General features: G+C 41.7%; 1 protein-coding gene across 2 annotated transcripts in view; it reads right to left on the reverse strand.

Moving 5' to 3' along the window:
- mars1 (methionyl-tRNA synthetase 1) overlaps positions 1-15,788 on the reverse strand; it is a 32,697-nt gene that overhangs the window by 6,255 nt on the left and 10,654 nt on the right. For both annotated transcript variants that reach the window (XM_080423216.1, XM_080423215.1), the window contains exons 7-15: positions 14,526-14,632; positions 13,414-13,530; positions 12,833-13,036; positions 10,672-10,873; positions 9,992-10,066; positions 8,144-8,314; positions 7,383-7,478; positions 3,382-3,499; positions 2,675-2,888 (exon numbers count right to left, since the gene is read on the reverse strand). In XM_080423216.1, coding sequence (XP_080279342.1) covers positions 2,675-2,888; positions 3,382-3,499; positions 7,383-7,478; positions 8,144-8,314; positions 9,992-10,066; positions 10,672-10,873; positions 12,833-13,036; positions 13,414-13,530; positions 14,526-14,632 — 1,304 coding nt within the window. The remainder of the gene's footprint in view (positions 1-2,674; positions 2,889-3,381; positions 3,500-7,382; positions 7,479-8,143; positions 8,315-9,991; positions 10,067-10,671; positions 10,874-12,832; positions 13,037-13,413; positions 13,531-14,525; positions 14,633-15,788) is intronic.

Raw genomic sequence — 15,788 nt, forward strand, 5'->3', positions numbered from 1 at the left:
GCTTTAACCTCAATTTCCAAGACCATTAGGGTTTATGAAAGATGAACATGTATTCTACTGCATTCAAATACTCTTTAATCTTAAAATAACTTTAATATCTATTATTACTGTAGGACCTGACTGATTACAGTAACCAGCCACATAGGTTAGGGTTAAAGTAGTCTCGCGTAGCCAGACAACTATTCCACAATCTCCGAATGCTATAGTCTGGAACTACACCTCCCAAAGTCTGAGGCAGGAAGCTGTCGTTCGTCATTTCCGTTCACAAAAATATATTTTAAAATATCTTTACACTTTATTTTATCATTTCCATTTCTAATAAGCTGCAAGCTTAGAATATTTGTATTTATATTAGGACAAATTTGCGCAACTGTAAAAGCGGAACGGAAGCAGGGAGGTGGCGTCACATCCGCTTTCCCACTTAATCATTTTCAGAGCTTCCGTGCTCCAGACTGTATGACCGGAAGCATTTGGAAAATTGTGGGAGGCAACAGTCTGGCCACGCGAGACTAGGGTTAGAGGGTTATGTCTGATTTATGCTTGGTCGTGCACTGGAAGCAGCCCATCTACAACCTCACAAGATGTTGGACCAGGCTCAGTTGGGGGTAGAGGTGTTTTGACAAGGAAAAGCACAGAGAAGAGAGAAAGCGAGAGCTAAGTGGTGAGAGGGAAGGGCTCGTTACTTGACTTGCTAATTGTTGATCAATTATGGATCACGCTGCCAGATGTAATGTAGCGCTATGCCGCTGTAAACTCAAACATCACAGCAAGGAAGCTCCTCATAGCGTGAGCTCCTTGTCACCTCTACAACCATTTTTTCCCTCTGTTGTCTACTTTGGAACAGAGTCACTAGTTCAACTGATGCAATAAAACTAATCTATATTTTATACATTTCTGTGCCTGTGTGGAAAGTCTGATAGACTAAACAACATACACTGTACATGAATGTAACATTTCAGTTGATCTATTAGTGAAGATGAGTTTGTCTCTGATTCTTATCATAAATTACTGAATCACTTTGCAGAGTTATTCATTCTGTAAAATACCAACCTTGCAAATTGTTTTCAGTTAAAGTAGATGGACAGTTTCAAGCGGACTTAGTGAGGGAAAACAGAGAATCTTTTGCCATTTGAAAACATGCTTTGCTTTAACCAGCCGTTTGTTTCTGAGAAGGGCCGTAAAAAAATGCTGACTTAAAAAATAGACAAAGAAAGAAAATAACAGATCAAAAAGCTCACAACGTATCACAGCACTACACATTGTGAGCTCTTAGATCGGCTATTGTCGGTGAGCGAAGGGACCTTACGGTTCCCAGAACGTAAGACCTTAAGACAGTAAACCAGGCTGGTCACTAGGATGGTCACTTGGATAAAAGCAATGTCTCCTAGACGACCCCTGGATTGTATATACAGTACATACTGCATGAAGACTTCTATGTGGAATGTAACTAACGATACAGTAATTAAGGGTTTGGGTTATTTTTCTGCAAGTGAGTACTCTCCACCACCAACACCTAAGGCAGGATGCACTATACAAGATTATTTTTTTGAACCAATTAAGCATCAAAGTTGCCGTTCCATACCAATTTTTAAGATCAAGGTATTCTGAAAAAAGACTGTTCAGAAAATCTTTGATGTAGGATTTCACCCTGATCTTTAAAACTCATCTGAGGCAGTGTAATTGGGGCTAAATTACACCATCCCAAACAAATGCAGAAAATTAGGTAGAGCATCACTTGTCTGTTGCTGTCATTGACTTTCCCACAAGAACTTGGATCTTGAAAACTTTGGACTAGATGTCAGATTGCATTTTAATTTTTGTTTCCCCAAAGACATTTTGCAAATCGTTATTTTAACGATCCTCCCCCCTCCTTATGCCTAATCTAGGCTCCATCAAACGATGGCGTCGTGGAAAATAGCAGATCTGAAAGCTCTAATCGAGTCGCATTCGCAAGTCAGTGTGCTTATAAATCAGCTATTTTCATCCAGTGACACTGTTGTACGACAAAGTATAAATCTGACTATATTCTGCGCATTCCCCATTGCTGCTAAAGAGATTTGACCATTCCTGCTGTAAGAGGTTTTATTTATAATACCTGCCATTCTTACCTGTTTTTTAAACTTTATTTCTATCTCATTTATATATATTTTTTTTTTACATAAAGTAAGATAATTTGGGGCACCGATTGCCGAGTGGTTAAGGCGCAAATAAACCAAACCGTTTATTTGAACTGTTTGGTTGTTTGGTTGCTACTATATATGTCTATGAACTGAATACTAAGGACCTCAATAGAAACAAGACCGCAAGGACTTTTTTGGACGGACCTTTTAGACAAAGTATTATAAATGTAATTGTGATGTTTACATTTTTTTGCCTAATAAAATATTCAATCAATCAATCAAAGCATACCACATATAGGCTAGCCTGGCATGGCCAGACTAATATCACTGCGTTGTTTTTCTTTAGCTCTGGCAGATTCGTCTGGTTTCCAGGCTACAAACGCAGTAGGCTCCGATGCAGCCTGACAGCGAGTCCCGAGTTCGATTCCCAAACCCAACGGACCATTGCTGTGTGTCACTCCCTGACTCTCTCCACATTTCCTGTACACTGTTCAATCGAAATAAAGACAGAAAAGCCCCCATCCAAAATATAAAAAAGATAATTCCTGCCCAACCTGTTGACGAAGTTTCCCAGGTTATTAAGAAGCTCAGAGTTGGTCTTGGTAGCCATGTCGGCCCAGGAGAAGGCAGAGTCCTGGCCCTCTGGACGCACATACAGCAGGTAGAACCGCCACACGTCTGAGGGGATGCCGGTGTCCTTCGCCATGTCTCCGAACACGCCCACGCCACGGCTCTTAGAGAACTTGGTATCTTCATAGTTCAGATACTCTGGGAGGAGAATATGGGATGAAATGTTTACAGCACAAAGTTCAACCTACTCCTAAAGATATCTCCTATTCCCAGTTTTCCACGTTGTGTTAAGACTAACCACTTGATCCCTCGTGTTAATTAATGGACCTGAATTGCAACTGTACTTGGACCGCTTTTTACACCAAACACCTTAAACAAAAATAGCCAAAGATTTTCTGCTATTTATGACAAACGTTCCCCCCAGAATATGGATGGCTGGGGTTCAAGTGGTTAAAAGCCAGTGAATATTAGCTACATCTCTCTTTTATCTTTATGCAGGAGTTCAAGTCCAAAACCATTTCTTTTTTATTATTGTTTTAAAAACGATGAAAAAAAACATGAAAAGCTGAAATATGGAGATGCAAGGTTTCTGCCCCGACAGCAACGAAATCAAACAATACCTAGATACAACCTTAGTTTTTCTCCCATACCAGTCAATCAAAAGACAGTAAAATGAAGCCAAATGGGTTACCAGTGGCGATGAGGTGGTTGACCAGGGTGTAGTTGTCCTGAGCTCCCAGCAGGGAGCATGGGAACACCACGCTGTGAAACGGAACATTGTCTTTGGCCATGAAGTTGTACAGCTCCACCTGGTGGGCAGAGAGACGCAACTCCACGGTGAGGATGACATCATATTAGATCATGGTGAGATCATCCAGTTCAAAGGGGACTTATCTGCGCTCTCCAAACCCCCCTATCCAGCTTTCCCTCTATCTGCACTGTGTATATAGGCCAACACACGCTTGCTATCTGTACTTCTGACACACACACACACACACACACACACACACACACACACACACGCGCGCATGTGTACACACACAAATCATTGATCCCAGATTACAGGAGTCTTGGGGTTTTAGCGAGACAGCAAAGAGAGAGAGAGATGAGATGACTCAGTGTGTGAAGTACAGTTTGGTTGAGAACAAATGCTTGAAGAGGTCTTTTTATTTTATTTATGGGGCTTAAGTGCTTTCTGACTTTGCACTCTCATAATATCCAGGCATGTGGAAAGCTTGGATCTGTTAAAAAACTAAGACTAAACAATCGACCGTAACCCTTCGAACATTCTGTCTTTAGTCCTATTTCAAATTATGTTAACCGCTTACGCCCTACGGTATACACCTTCATTGTATGATTAATGCCTTGTGATGCAACGGGTTGAATTTGTAGATCTGTTACTTGCGCTATAATAAAATAAAAATAAAATGCCTATGGTTTAGGACGTTTTTGGGCAGTGAAACCGCCCCTATATGTGAGGTTTGGACAGGGAGTCCCATTGCACCCCCCCAACCCTGCGCTGTGATTGGCCACCATTGTACCCCCCTAACCCTGCACCGTGATTGGCCAATCACACTGTGATTGGCTAGTGAAACATGACACATGTGCATAGCCCTATAAATAGGACTATGCACTTAAAAAAAACACATTTATGTTTTTTTTTAAGTTAGGGGTGTACAATGGTTGGTCCACAATATTACTTTTCTTCCATCACTTCTTCCATCACTGTGATGACCACTGTGACCACACCGCCCACTTCACACTGGGTGTGATTTTTGGGCGGTGAAACCGCCCCTATATGTGAGGTTTGGATATTTGCACCCCCAATCCTGCGCTGTGATTGGCCACCAGTGTACCCACCTAACCCTGCACCGTGATTGGCCAATCACAGTCTATTCAGGACTGTGATTGGCTAGGGAAACATGACACATGTGCATAGCCCTATAATAAATACAGTAGGACTATGCACTTAAAAAAAACACATTTATGTTTTTTTTTAAGTGAATCACACATATTTTTTGTACATGATTGGTTGACTCCATTCAGTATTGTGATTAGCTAGCAAGACACCGCCCACTTCGCACTGGGTGTAATTTCTTTAAGTGAATCACCCATTGTGGACCAACCATTGTTTATTTATTGTTTATTGTTAATAAATAGCACCACCCACTTCAGAAATATTACTTTTCTTTAAGTGAACTTCCATCACTGTGATGACCACTGTGACCACACCGCCCACTTCACACTGGGTGTGATTTTTATTTATAAATATTGGCACATACTGGCATCAGACCCGGGTCCACCCGGATATTGGCAGGGCCTTCGAAACATTGTCTAGATTTTTGCTACAAGGGCAGCTAATCTAAGACACTATCTTGTGAAATCTGACCTTCCCAACAGAGCAACCCACTTGTCGTATCTACCCAGTGGTAACTTCCTGTCACAATTGTATAAAACTAGTCCGTCGCCGGCCTACTCGGGGCCTTGCTAGTCAGGAAAGATGCAAGTCCCCTACCCACTGTGCAATACTTCCGTTATCTGATGTACTCGTTGTGCCCGTGGTCAGCTCCAAATGCACTGTATTTTGCTGCACATCACCGCTTTTGTTCGCTTCTTCACCCATGACCACAGCTCTCGTACTTTCTGTTCCAATGCACATGCTGTCTCTTATAGTGGCGACGTGTGACAAATGAAGCGAAGCTTAGCCAATCAGTTAAGCCGACGGATCAGGTTGGCCAATCAGGGACTTACATTGTCTAAGCGGCATAAATGCGGTGTGAAGCTTCACCAATCAGTGAAGCAGACGTGGTGCGTTCTTGGAAACCATTGATACGATAAAATTGCCACTCAGCACCGCAAACCCCCAGGTCATGTTGGACACACACGCCAAGTTGATGCCGGCGCCCGAGTTATGCCCGGGACATACATGTACATGTTTTGTGAATTAATAGATGTAAGATGTTTAGTGGGCATAAAATAAAGGGAATTGCAAACTAGAATCCGAGCTGAGATGAAACAACAGATTGAACAAGAACAGCAACAGATGGAACATCATCAAATTATTGAAGAACCCTCTGAATCATTTCCCTTTGGGTTATGGGAATGTTGTCACTTGTAAACAACTCTTTTGCAAGTTGTTTTTACTGGCAACCAAGAGGCAAAATGCTACACAGTGCACCTTTACAATAATCCAACATCAGACACATTTTCAACACAAGGAAAAGGATGAAAGTGCGCATTCAAGAAAGAAAAAAGGTGTTCTTGCCATCTGAGAGTATTTTAGCCTGGTATCTCTGGTGTGTTCCAGGGCCCCTGTCTAAGTCTCAGCCCTCTGAATCATTCAGGTTCCCCCCGACCTTACGGCGCCCGGCCAGAACACTGTTGCTGTTGTTGGTGAGTTATTCTAACTTTTTTTTGCCAGTATGCACCCTGAAGGGCATAGTCTTAAGAGGTTTATACATTAATAATAAATAGCTATTTCATTGGAGAAATGTCCATGTTTAGATTTTTCTCAAGTCATTTTTGGCGATTCAGCACCGAGATTCTATATAATGAGAGTAGTGCACATTGATTCCTCACTATTTCATATTCTATATCTATCCACACTCTTGGCATGTGTCCCCCTGGAGGTGTGCATTTCCGAGTAGTAAGTTGGTCGGACGAACGGTTTCAGAGAACCGGAAAACCATGAATGTCTGTGTCTGATTGTCTGTCGGTCTGCAGAGGAGGAACATAATTTTCGTGTTTAGGGAGTGCGGGCACCAGCTTCCCTGATTGGCCAACCCAACCCGCCGGCTTCAATAATGATTGGCTGAACTTTGCGTTTGCGTTGCTTGGTCAACATAAATAAAGTGGCAGCATGTACAATAGAATTCATTTCGCTATGACCATGTACAGTGTTTCTGACGACATCAGGGATCCCTGTATCTCCATATTTAGTCAATCTGTCATATGTTAGTTGGTGCTGTACTGGGTATGGGCGCAATTGGTAGTCGGACAACAAGCACAACAAGTATTGCATAAATTGTTCCCGACTTACGTGGTCCCAGAGTAAGGTGCCCTTCTAGTCTATCTATGCATCCAGGAATATGTGTGTGTTTGTTTCTCTTTATGCCTAAATATGGAGACCCTTGAACTCAACCAAGCTGGTGTGTCATAGATGACTCATATTATACTGGCCTCCCAGAACTGAGCATTCAACCAAGCCGTGTAATAAAAGTGGGACAATTAACTCCAAGGAAAAATAATGAACTGTAATTAGCCTTTGCATTGTACATTATTTATTTGATGTGCAAGGGAAGTGTACGACTTGCAGTGGATTATTCCTACCCAACATAATATATTGGAGAATTGTACTATACTGCCTGGCAATAGCTGGACATGTAGCACTTTTTTTTCCATCCAGTTTTCACATCAGCTTGGACAGAAAAGATCATTAACCCCTTGAGCCCTATTCACAAATAACAAAAAAATGATCTAGAATGTTCTCGAGCTTGAGCAATTTTTGCCCCCCCCAAAAAAGAAGCCTGTAATGAGATCCTCAAAATTGGGATGCAAGGGTTAAAATATGTAACGTAAGTATGTATTGTAAGTGGAAAATATCTAGTTCTATTCTGCTATGCCCAGTGTGTTTGGCTCGCTCGTAACAGAATCACTGCCATTGTTTGGGCTGAAGAAGTGAATATACTGTACCTGCTGTGGATTCTTCCACCACTTCTCCCATTGGTCTGTGTAGTTGGCGGTGATGGACAGGTAGCCAATAGGGGCATCAAACCACACGTAGAACACCTGCAGAGGCAAGAGCACAATCAGGACATGCTGCGGTCTGACTGCTGCGTAGTGCTAGCATGTACTACTGTGTGTATTACTGTTCCTCCATTTCTTTGTATGGCAATAAATTACTTAAAGATCAATGGAATTGTGTTTGTAATTCCTTATGCTATAATTCTGGAAATAAGCCATGGCACCAAAAAATACAATAGCTTCAAAAATAATCGGTATGGAATTACATGAAACTATCAAGAAAGGTGGGCAATGGTCCCTGGATTAACTGATAAAATGTTTTGCGTGTAATTGTAATATCAAATGACACAAAAGTGTTTCAGCCAATATTTACTTCAAACACTTGAGAACAAGATTGGTCTGATCCACCTCACCATCTAGGAGAAAATCTGTTCCGATTAACCACATGAGACCTAGAGTCCCTTTTCTGGGCATGTCATAATAGGAAAACATTCTGCGAATATAGCAGCTCTACAAGCTCACAATGCATTGCAGCGAGACATTGTCAGCTTGTAGATCGGCTATATTCAGCAAAGAGATTTGGTGTAGAGGGAAAGAAGGAGGGGACCTTCTTATGGACCCCTGTGGACACCATAAAGTATATGGGGTTAAAGAGGGGTGGGGTTTGTTGTGGCTGGCACCACTTGTATAGTTATGTGGTCATTACAGACCTTTCCCGCAAAGTCAGGGTGAGGTACTGGTGTTCCCCACTTCAGGTCCCTGGTGATGCAGCGTGGTTTGAGTCCGTCCCTCAGCCAGGAGCGGGTGATCTGTTTGGCGTTGGATGTCCAGTCTCCTGTACTGGTCGACTTGTCCAGCCACTCCTCCAACTGGTTCTCCAACTGTGAAGGGGAGAGGTAAGGGGTGACTGACACTGAGTGACAGGGAGAGAGTGCAACATACTGTAGTGTGTGTGTGTGTGTGTGTGTGTGTGTGTGTGTGTGTGTGTGTGTGTGTGTGTGTGTGTGTGTGTGTGTGTGTGTGTGTGTGTGTGTGTGTGTGTGTGTGTGTGAGGGAGACAAGAGTAGCGGGTTCCAGTGCCCAAATAACATTCCCTTTGTTACTATGTATGTGGATGTGTGCCAGTGAGGTGTGGATTATTGTCAGTTGTAATGCTGGTTCACACCGTCAGCTACAAAAGCTACAAAAGCTACAAAGCGACGCTGCATATCTGTTGCCGAGTCGCTGTTGAAGTGTTGATGTGAACGTAACATAAGAGTCATGGGGTGGCGCTCCTGTGGAGCACTCAACACCTGCAATTAATTTAGCCGATTGTCAGACTTTAAGGCTTGTTCAGAATGCAGGCAAATTTATTTCACAAATATATGCATTGGGTGCTGTAGTAAAAATGTTATGACATAGTGTAGGTGTAAGTGATGCTTAAAATTTGCTTGTCGCTCGCTGAAAATAGCAGACCTAAAGGATCACAACCTGTCGCATCATTTCAAATATCACCAAGGAATAAACCTAGGAATGTGGTTCAAGGGGTGACCCGATAGCCGAATGGTTAGGGCGCATAATGCATTCTTCAGCATGTCACCGGTTTGACTCCTGGCCGGCCGGACTGTCAAAACTGTGTTCTCTGTCCGCCTTTCATGTCTCTCTCTCACTGTTGCTATCGAAATGTGGATAAAACAATGTTTTAAAAAAATTGAATGTAGTTCAAACCTGTTTCACAAAAATCTATTTCCATGTGTTATTTTGCAGTTCAGACTTGATCAAACCAATCTGATTCCAATCTGGATAGGCCAGTCTGAAAATAGCCTAAATGACAGGCAATCAGTCCCAAATGCTGTTTTGTAGTGAGATTGAGGCCACTTGGTGGCTGAAAGGACTGTTTCCCTGAAAGGGGTTGCATGACTGAGGATCTGAGGAGCCAAACTGACCAAATCGGCTCAAAGAAGCTTTGTCTTTTAGAGAGTAAGTTGATCATTGGAACCATTTCTGTTTAATAGATACGTTGTATGGCTTCCCCGCTGAGAACTATACCTTGATAAAGACGCTTGCCCAGTAAAGCCAATAACTAATGTAGTTACCATAGTTGGGTCTACAGTGACTTGGAGGAAAAGTAAATAAAGATAGGGGTCAAAATAATGTATTTTATCAGACCTACAGTATAATGGCAAGGCAAGTTAATAAGTAAAACATAATTAAAGACATAAGCATTAACATACAGAAATAAAAAAGTAAGAGGCTTAAAAAGAGTGCCGATTGGCAATTTACATGGGTTGATTTGGTTCAATGGCAGCGTTGGACACCTGGCCTAAGCCTTTTTCACACAGCACTTATCCCAGAGATTGTGCAGCCCTACGCTAAATGCCCTGTTTGTCCTTAACTGACTTGCGTCACACAAGCCCTTTCAAAACCAGCCTTCAGTCCTGGAACAGCAGGTTTAACAATATAATTTTAACACTGTTAACTTTAGCAGTGTGGAAAAAGGTACTAAATAACCACTGGTTCCTGACCATAAGCACAGGGTGAGGACGACTCCAGACAAAGTGAAAAGCTTTTAAGTATACCTTGGGCAGGTCCAGGAACAGGTGTTTGGAGGAACGGATGACGGGAGTCTGCCGGCAGACTTTACACTGGGGATCCTGGAGGGGACAGGCAGGGTCAACAATATTAGAGGTCACTAAGATCAAGGCTAGTCTGTGATGTCCTGTCAGGTACAACAGTGGTCCTCAAACATTTTCATGTCAAAGACCCCAAATTTATATTTATTTGGTCGCAGATAGATAAAAGATTTTGTGCAAGGGACCCCCATAAGAGAAGATCTGAGTTCTTAATATGTTTAAAATGTATTCAAGTATGAAGTATAAAATATGGTTAAAATGGTTGGGATTCTACTTCATTGACGGGGTCCCCCAGGGGTCCTTGGTGGGGTCCCCAGCAAAATTAGTTAATATAGCACTACAATAATTGTAACCATTATCCATATTTCATACTTTGGCTATTGAAAATTAGCAGCTCTTGTACAGCTTGTAGATCTGCTATTTTTGAAAATGTTTGAATATTTTAGATTCATTTTACTCAAATCCTTCTGGGGGTTCCCGGCATAAAATATTTTCAGATGGGGTCTGTAGGCAAATACATATCAATTTGGGGGTCCTTGACATGAAAAGGTTTGAGAACCGGTATATTACCGGTACAATCCTCTCTTTGCCACCCACACACACACACACACACACACACCCCTCACCCTGAGCTCTACAGCGTTGATGAGTCGACCACACTTGTCACACTGGTCCCCGCGGGCCTCTGGGTAGCTACAGTGGGGACAGACCCCCTCCACAAAGCGGTCAGCGAGGAAGCGCTGGCAGCTCTCACAGCGTAGCTGCTCCACCGTGTCCTCCAACAGGAACCCTCGCTTGTGGAGCCGCCAGAAAATGTCCTGGGCTATTCTGAATGGGAAGAAATACCAGAGGAACTAAAAACACTGAGTGGTGTGGAGTGGACCAACTTCAGTTTCAATGGACTGTGCCCAAGAGGGGCTTACAAATGATTAAACACCAGAGCAAAATAAAGTATTGAACCAAGTTTCTCACCCAAGGAACGAGGATCGTGAACAAAATGGCATTTTGGGTCCCGACCCATAGATTTACTAAACCCTGCTGTGCTCTGTTTTCTTTTCTTGAGCACACAGGGGAAAAGAGGTTTCTTCTAACAGCACAAAAAAGTTATATAAATCCTCAGGAGAAAAGCTGAATATTAAAGGGAAAACAAAAGAATAAAGTTCAACACAAAGTTCTACAATTGCGTTTGAAAAAAAAAACAGCCAGCTTTGTGCTTTGCAATATTCAAAGAGACCAGTAATGTTTGATGCCTTTCATGCTGTACACGTATAAAGAGTTTACCCTAGTCTATATACTGTACTGTACTAACGGATTAAAGTCTTTAATCTTCATTGTAAAGGCTGCCTTGAATCTCCTTTCTTATATTTGATTTTGAGAAGAAAAATCTTTCCATATCTTCACTAGCATGAACTCATTGATTAGCTTTGAAACAAAAAAAGTACAGCGTTCCACACTAAAAGGCTTGAAACCTATAAACTTTATTTTCACGTCTTTAAAGCATAATTAAACTTTGGTAACTTTTATATAACTCCAAATATTGGCAAGCTATCTTAACACATTCACTGCCAGGTTTTTTATTTATTAATTCTTTATTGTTTATCCCGCGATTTTGTAACCCTTATTTTTTCACCTGGTGCCAATTTTTCTAAGTGATCCTGGGCGCTACACTCCCCTCACCAGCCTAGGGAGGCCAGGGCCGAGCTCATGCCTCCTTCAATGCATGAGAGCCAACTGACCTTCTTGTCACCTGACAGGGGAGAGTTTCCCTGGTTGGACGTAGTGCGTGGAAGGAATACGTTATTCCAATCAGTTCCCTTCCCCTCCATCAGCCACCCCAGCTGTCATGGGGGAGGCGGTATAGCGACCAGGATTACTACATGTTTTTGTGAGGGTATTAACTCATTCACTGCCTGAATTATTTCTGGCCGCGTTTGCCCACTGCCAGAGATTTTTAATTGAAAAAAAAAAAGTACTCAGGAGCCGAGATACAGAATTTTTAAGTTTTAAGTTAACAAGGAAGTGGATAGGAGTCTAAATCTTTGAAAAATCATATCTCCTTGGTCTTTGGGTCAAAAAAAAAAAAAAAAATTGGCAGAATTGGTAATTGGATATAATTACGTTTTTTACGTTCTAGGCAGGGAATTAGTTAACCATCCTAGAAGACAGGGGGAGAACATGCAAACTCCATACAGAGTAGGCCCTTTCACCAACCCCACCTAGGGTATGGGCGCTGATGATGTGGAGGAGAAGACAGACTCACTGCCAGGGGCTTTCTAATACTGGAAGGTAGCTTTTGCCAGCATTTTTAAGCATTCTGACAATTTTTTCAAGAACCACAGAATATTTATCTCCAGTATGATCGATCCCCTAATGGTTGCTAATCACAGAGGAAATCACTGTGCTTACGTGGGGAAAAAAAGTACACAGGAGCCGAGATACAGGATTTTAAATTATAAGTTAACCAGGGAGTGAATGGAGCAGTAAATCTTCGTATGACGTCATCTCGGGTTCTGGACGTTTAAAAAAAAAGATCTCCGTCAATGGCGGTAAACGGGTGGATATTAAATGGCGGAGATCTCCGTCAATGGCAGGGAATGTGTTAAACAGTTGCTACGTAGATAACATTTTTTTTAGCACAAGCAGCTTAATGTACTTCTCCCATGAGCTTGTGTAATAAACCTCCATCTTGTAAATACAAAGTGTGTCCGAGTCTGTTTTTGCTTGATCTGTAATTCGCGACACCTGACAAAGGGCCACCTACTTGCTTGCTCCGTTTCCATCACTTACTTCGTCTGCTGCTCTGTGGTGGTTCTACCAAAGAAATCAAAGTCGATCTGGAACCACTTGTAGATGTCGGCGTGGACGGCGTGGTATTTATCACAGATCTGCTGCGGTGACAGGTTCTCCTCTCTGGCCTTGTTCTCCGTGGCCGTGCCATACTCATCTGTACCGCACACAAACAGCAGGTTCCAGTCTCGCAGACGACCGTACCTGTGAGAGGACAGAAGGAGTTGTAGAGAGAGGCAGATTGAGTTATAAATAGAGTTATGGAAAAATGTACTAAAGGGTAAAGGTACAGACATCTATAAAGCAAATCATACCTGTAGCAGAGGATATGTTTTACTCCCTTTTAATCCCAATTTAATCATTATGCCAATCCACCCTTTCCCTCCCTGCCCAGCTTCCCTCACCGGAACACAGCCAACAATAGCGCTTGTATAGATGCTTGGCAAGCCTGAAGCACCACGGTGGATTTTAACCCTAGACTCCGTAATGGTGGTATTTTAGTCCTGCGCCACCCGAGCCCCATTACAGACAAACGTGAACAACCAAGAAAATCTATATTCAAAAAGAGAATAAACTCCTACCTGGCGAAGACATCAGAACTCAGGACACAGCCGATGATGTTACCCAGATGGGGGACGTTGTTGACATATGGCAAAGCACTCGTCAGCAGGATGTTACGCTTACCCTCCTGAGGCAGGCTGACAACAAGGAAGAACACAAATGCATTTTACTCTGTCCCATCTGACCAGTTTTCATCCCTTACCAATAAATAAAATACTGTATATAAATAAGCACAACATCTGTATCTGTCAGGTCGAATCAATTCCTCGTACATCATGTAAAACGAAAACGTTGTGAGTCAATATGTTGGAACTTGAAGAAGAAGAACAGAACAGAAGAAGTTGATTTTCTTTAATTAAAATTGTGGTGTTGTTCTCGAAACTGTACTAAACCGACTTTGAATGGGTTCAAAAGGTCCTTTGGTAATGACACTATTTAAGTTCCATGAAATAAAAATAGCCTACTAAAGTGGAAGGTTTTCATGCAACTTAGATTAATTATCTTTTATTAAAGTTGACTGGCATAATTGACCTCAGTGCTTAGCATGACAAAATAATCCATAATTTCTACAGCAGAGTGTGGTGGCTTTAGTCTAATTAATTGATACTCTGACGTACGACCATGTTGCTCGCTGAAAATAACAGATTTTGAGCTGAAAATCGGTCAACATCTCTTTATTAGTACCCAAGGGTAAATTTGACAGTCGTGCAGATAGAAGATTCAGCAATCCAGAATTAAAAACAAGACATAATCATAAGATTCAAAAGACATCAAAACAGATACTTTAATCTGTCTTTAATATGTCTGTGTCCATTTTATGCCCAGATATAGAGATCCCCAACTCTCCCAAGTTGGTGCATCATACTGTAGATGACTGACATCATAGATTGATGATGTCTCTAAGTACTCTGACAACGGGTACTGCACTAATTAGTATCAAAAACAGCATACAAACTCCTAACAAAGTCATTTTCCCCATACAACGAAGTATAAATTAGGATTTAGTGGTTAGGGCCACTTGTGGTTATGTAAAGTGTCCATCAACAGCCACATGTCTTGCCAAAGTGTCTTTGAGAGAACGCATGCATGGAGACTAAAAACTGCTTATGTGAGATAGTCAGTGGATGCTTACATGGGGTGTTGTCTCTCTGTGCTCACTGAGCAGCTGTCCAGTCCTTGACCCCATGTGACGGCAGCTGACTCCAGCTCCTCCTCGGAGAACTGACGTTCTTCCTCACCCTGCAGCCACAGAAAAAAATGGAAATGACATGGCAGTTCTGGCCAAGCAAATATCTGTTACTCTCCCAAAGTAAAGGTTTAACTTCAAATATCTGTTACTCTCCAAAAGTAAAGGTTTAACTTCAATTAAGTCACTGTGTCCTAGTTTATAAACTCCTGTGACATCGTCATATTGCACTGTTTGAAGCTGGCTGGAAGACAGTGCTGTGGTCAGTTGTGTACATGCATTCCTATCTGGAAAAAAATCTCAGAATTGGGAGCGGCGTGGTTCCAATGTGGGTCTCGGACTTCATGTGGCCAGCCTGTGACGTCAGTTGTTGTCTATGACATATGACTCCAAATTTGGGTCACGTCCCAAGTGCCATTGACTTTCATTATAAAATTAAGGTTAAATAATTCAAAAAAGTATTAAAAAAAAGAAAAATAGTGGAGTTACTTTGGTCTACTGGCAGTGTGCACAAGACATTTCGAGATTAGCTCCGAACACATACCTAAAAAGTCAATTTTACAAACACTATTTTACATATTGCACTTACACAAAAAATCATTATGATTAAGTCAAATGCCAACACTTTGCCTGGTTGTCAGAACACTTAAACGCACATAAACAACCTCAAACTCAGTCTTGTTTAAAGAAAAAATAAAACAAAATAACATCTATATAGTAATCATGATTTTTACATAAGATGACATTTTTCAATGGGTCACAAACTATATTTGACTAACACCTCTTCAAATCCTCTAACTGTTAAGAGGATTTTAACAAGTGTTAGTCAAATACAGTTGGTGACCCATTTAAAAGAAAAATAAGATCTTAGGTAAAACTAGCTGCTAGGAGTCTAACAGCTCCACAAGTGGTACAACAGACTAAAAGGATGGAGAAATACTGATGTAATCCTTATATACTGCATGTTCTATAGCCTAACAGAGGTTTAATTTACCATCCACAGAGCCAGGTTAAGTCTCACCCTGAGACTGAATCTACTTTACAAAGGAGACCGGTTTCCTTAATTGACGTGAGCTGAAATTAGTAACTCTGGCCTCACTTTGAACGCTGTAACTTTTAGTTGTGCAAAAAAGTAGGATTTGATGGTACTGTAAGTTTGTTTTTCTCCGATGCAGTAGGGAGATGAAATACAGGAGTAGCAAGGGGTAC

Source organism: Gymnoscopelus braueri, assembly GCF_963280865.1.
Source record: "Gymnoscopelus braueri genome assembly, chromosome: 3".
Lineage (NCBI taxonomy): Eukaryota > Metazoa > Chordata > Actinopteri > Myctophiformes > Myctophidae > Gymnoscopelus > Gymnoscopelus braueri.